This window comes from Octopus bimaculoides, chromosome 11 (assembly GCF_001194135.2).
Source record: "Octopus bimaculoides isolate UCB-OBI-ISO-001 chromosome 11, ASM119413v2, whole genome shotgun sequence".
Lineage (NCBI taxonomy): Eukaryota > Metazoa > Mollusca > Cephalopoda > Octopoda > Octopodidae > Octopus > Octopus bimaculoides.
This window is the reverse complement of record NC_068991.1, coordinates 74673816-74678306: the sequence shown is the minus strand read 5'-3', so window position 1 is coordinate 74678306 and position 4491 is coordinate 74673816. Positions and strand designations below refer to the sequence as shown.

Below are 4491 nucleotides of genomic sequence, written 5' to 3'. Positions count from 1 at the left end.
GGAGATAATAGCCATAATAACCTCTAGTAATAATTGTTGTAAATATATAAATCCCTCGCTTCGTGTTTTTTGTTGTGTTTGTTTTAAAAATGCCTTTGCCAGCGGCTTTACTTGCTAAATTGTCCAAACGGGGGATAATAAAAGCCCAAGAACCGAAAAAGCCAGGTTAGTATGTAATTTATTGGTAAAGTTGTCAAATCTGCAAGTAAACAAAGATCTATGGTTTAAAACGGAAGGGTTTCACATAGAAACACATACAGGACCCTCTGAATGTCTATAAACATTCTAGTTTCATGTTTTATTGTTTATAAAATAGATTATAAAACAATAATTAACTCAAATTAATTAGTCTTACTAATGATAAACCTCATCTTTGGTTCATAACTACAGTATGGTACCCCACGAATTTGTTTCCTTGTAACTTATGGAAAATGAATATCTTTAAATGATATTTTCCAAAGATACGTTTTCCAAGGATTACGATTATATTTATAAAGTTTAGGAAAAGAAAAAAACTTTTGGGGGTAGTTTTGGATTATTTTTCCCTCTTCATTCTGCTGTGTTGACATCAATTTTTATAACTTAAGAAGCATTTTTGCTTTTTTTTTTTTTATTTACAGATTTAAATGTTTGAAATATCAACATTTCGTAATCTAGAAACTCGAAAACGTATTTCTGCAAAATACCATTTAAAAACATGCATTTTAAAGAGAGCTTTGTGTAAACAGCCCGGAGAAGAATAATCCGGAACTTCTCTAAAATAAATCTTCTCATCATGTTTGGAATCTACATCCTGGGAAATGGACCCATGCGAAATTTCATTAAAGAATTTGCATTTTTCAGAAAATTACGAGCAAACAAAAGCCCTTGGGATGGGGGCACCAAACTGTTGTTATGTAAAGGGTTGCAACTAAATACCGCAATATATTTTGCCCGCAGTTCTGCTAATTTACCTCGACCCGCTAGAAATAGCTGCTAAATCGCTTTTAAAACTCATCCAATCGGCTTTATAAACGCTCACGACATGTGTGTATATGTGAAGAATAACGTCGTTAATCTCGAAGAGAATGGGGAATCTATCAAAACATTACGGTTTATTTGAAATAACGAAACTAAAACGAAATCGTGTTTACTCTACAGATTGATTGTATGGTAGTGTTTGCGAACATAGTAAAGTCACGTTTCGGTAAACTCAAGTTAACCATGGTGTTTTTATACATTCCTCAGGTGGACTTGCCGGAATCGTACGTTTTCAAAAACCGATCTTCACTCCTCACTAAAAACAAAAATGACATAGAGAATGGAAGCTTCTTAGCTGACTCACAATAGACATAATTATCAGTATTGTTTACAAGGGATGAGTTCTAAGTGTAATTAAACTGTTTTACTTACCGTTTTATCGTATATATTTTACAGACATAAAACAGTCAATTAAACTTATTCAGTTGCTGTTTTCATAATTATGTATTTTGTGTGTCAGCTGCTAAGGCACTTGTCTTTGTAAACAATGCTTATAATAATATCTAAGATGGTCACATTCTATTTTGTATAGGACATCAAGGTTGGCATGGTTGGTATTTGAAAAGGAATATTGCCAAAGAGTCAGCACATTACCCAATTCTTTGAAATTATGACATCATTGACCACTTGTAACCTATGTAAATAAAATAATGATTTCAAATTTTACCACAAGGGCAGGAATTTTTGCGGGAGGGGAATAGTTGACAGGTAGCTAATTTATCAACCCCGTAAGGATGAAAGGCAAAGTCGACCTCAGTGGAATTTGAACTCAGAACATAGCTACAGACGAAATACCGCTAAGCATTTTGCCCGGCGTGCTATCAATTCTACCAACTTGCCACCTTCTATGTAAATAAAATAATAATAATAATATCATCATCATCATCTTTAAACATCCGTTTCCATTCTTGCATAGGTTGAACAGTTTGACAGGATCTGACTGGTCCCGAGGACCCCATTGTAGTCCATGCTTTGGCATGGTTTCTATGACTGGATGCCCTTCCTAAAGCCAACCACCTAACATGAAGATCTCATTCAAGTGAGTTGGGTACAATAAAAAGGGAGGCTTTATGCTAGGAAATAAGAGTTTCAAGTATGAGAAAAAGGGCCAGAACAGACCAAGTTGCTTGTTGTTGAGAAGCTGTATATTCCCAGTCCTTTGTTATTTTCTGGTGATAACGTACATTGAAACAAGGCCTCAATGGTGGAGTCAGTTGATTAAATTGGCCAGTCATTCACTTAGTGCCCCTGGACTGGCTTGTGCGGGTGGCACATAAAAGACACCATTTCGAGCGTGGCCGTTTTCGTGCGGGTGACACGTAAAAGCACCCACTACACTCTCTGAGTGGTTGGCGTTAGGAAGGGCATCCAGCTGTAGAAACTCTGCCAAATCAGACTGGAGCCTGGTGTTGCCATCCGGTTTCACCAGTCCTCAGTCAAATCGTCCAACCCATGCTAGCATGGAAAGTGGACGTTAAACGATGATGATGATGAATTCCAGAAAGCTGAAAGGCAAAGTTGCTTCAGGTAGGATTTGAACTCAGAATGTGAAGTGCTAGAACATATGCCGCAAGGCATTTTTATCCGCTGCATTAATGACCGCGCCAATGTGCTCTTGGCAAAATTCACTGCTCACTCTGTGCTTGCATCACCTTTTGCTAAATGAATAATCCTTTAGGCACAAGGCTTGAAACTTTGGGGAAGGGGGTAAGTTGATTTATCGATCCCCAAAAGGATGAAAGGTAAAGTTGAACCCAGAACATAGCGGCAGATGCAATACTGCTAAGCATTTTGCCCGGCGTGCTAATGGTTCCACCAGCTCACTGCCTTTTTTGCCAAATTAATAATTCTTTCTACTACTATATCTGTGGTTCTCAACCTTTTCACAGTGATTCCCAACCCTTTTATTTAAATCAGTATTCCTACAGACCCCTTTTAATATACTTATCCTTATGTATCATCATCAACATCCGTTTTCCATGTTGGCATGGGTTGGAAAGTTGGACTGAAGTCTGGAGAGCCAGCGGCTGCACCAGGCTCCAATCTGATCTGGCAATGTTTCTACAGTTGGATGCCCTTCCTAATGCCAGCCACTCCGAGAATGTAGTGGGTGCTTTTTACGTGCCACCAGCACAGGAGCCAGTCAGGAGTTACTGGTATTGGCCATGTTCAGACGGCACTTTTTGCAAGATATATATATATATATATATATATATATATATATATATAGATAGATAGATAGATAGATAGATAGATAGATAGATATATCACCATCATCATCATCGTCGTTTAACATGGACTCCCAGTACTCCCTTTGTGGACCCCGGGCTGGGAACCACTGTACTATAGGTTCAAGGCCTTAAATTTGGAGAAGGGAGTTGATCAATTTCATCAATGCCAGTGTTCAACTGGTTCTTCTTATATTGATCTCAAAAGGATGAAAGGCCAAGTAGACCTTGACTGAATTTGAAATCAAAGTGTAAAGCTGGTAAAAATGCCACTAAGCATTTTGCCCTTTGTGCTAACAACCCTGCCAGTTCTTTGCCCTCATAATAGTCATAGCTGTTTCTAGTTTCCATACAAGGTGAGCGATTTTTCAGGAGAGGGAACTAATCAATTATATTGATGAAGTACTTCACCAGTTTTTATTTTATTGAGCCTGGTGGGATGAAGGGCCATGTTGACCAGGGTGGGATTTCAACTCAGAATGTAAAGAATTGGGATAAATACCTCAAGGTATTTAGTCTGGTATTAGTCTGATGCTCTAAGGATTCTACCTATCAACCACCTTCTGACATAAGCATTTAAAAATTTTATTTCAGAGGATGTTGAGGAAGTGTTTGCTGAAGATTATGATGAACCGACACAGCCTTTTAGTATGATGGACACTGTTGGTGCGCCGGGAACGTTACAAGAGGAAACCGTCACTAAGAAAGATGAAACAGTAGAATCTTTAGAAGAGGTGGCATGCCCTAACAAATCTAATCCTTATCACAAGTGCACAGAATATTGTCTTAAACGGTATGGTAAAATTACATTCAAACCTGACCCTGAAACAGAACGGCGCCGATTACGGATGCTGATGAAACATCCACTTCCAGAAGGATGGCAAGAAATTCCAGATAAAGCCACGTATGTATTATTTACTGTTAACATTGTTGCCAACATTGCTGAATACTAGGTTTTGGCATTAAATTGTACTGCATTACTGCTTCGTCTGATGTGATCAGAAGCGTGAATTAAACAGTAATCTATCATCATCATCATCATCATCGTTTAACGTCCGCTTTCCATGCTAGCATGGGTTGGACGATTTGACTGAGGACTGGTGAAACCGGATGGCAATACCAGGCTCCAATCTAATTTGGCAGAGTTTCTACAGCTGGATGCCCTTCCTAACGCCAACCACTCAGAGAGTGTAGTGGGTGCTTTTACGTGTCACCCGCACGAAAACGGCCACGCTCGAAATGG

General features: G+C 38.7%; 1 protein-coding gene across 1 annotated transcript in view; it reads left to right on the top strand.

Moving 5' to 3' along the window:
* The window catches only part of LOC106867573 (polyglutamine-binding protein 1), a 10683-nt gene continuing 6192 nt past the window's right edge, over nt 1–4491 (top strand). The window contains exons 1-2 of the mRNA XM_014912483.2: nt 1–165; nt 3843–4152. Of these exons, the coding sequence (XP_014767969.1) occupies nt 90–165; nt 3843–4152 (386 nt within the window). The 5' untranslated portion in view covers nt 1–89. The remainder of the gene's footprint in view (nt 166–3842; nt 4153–4491) is intronic.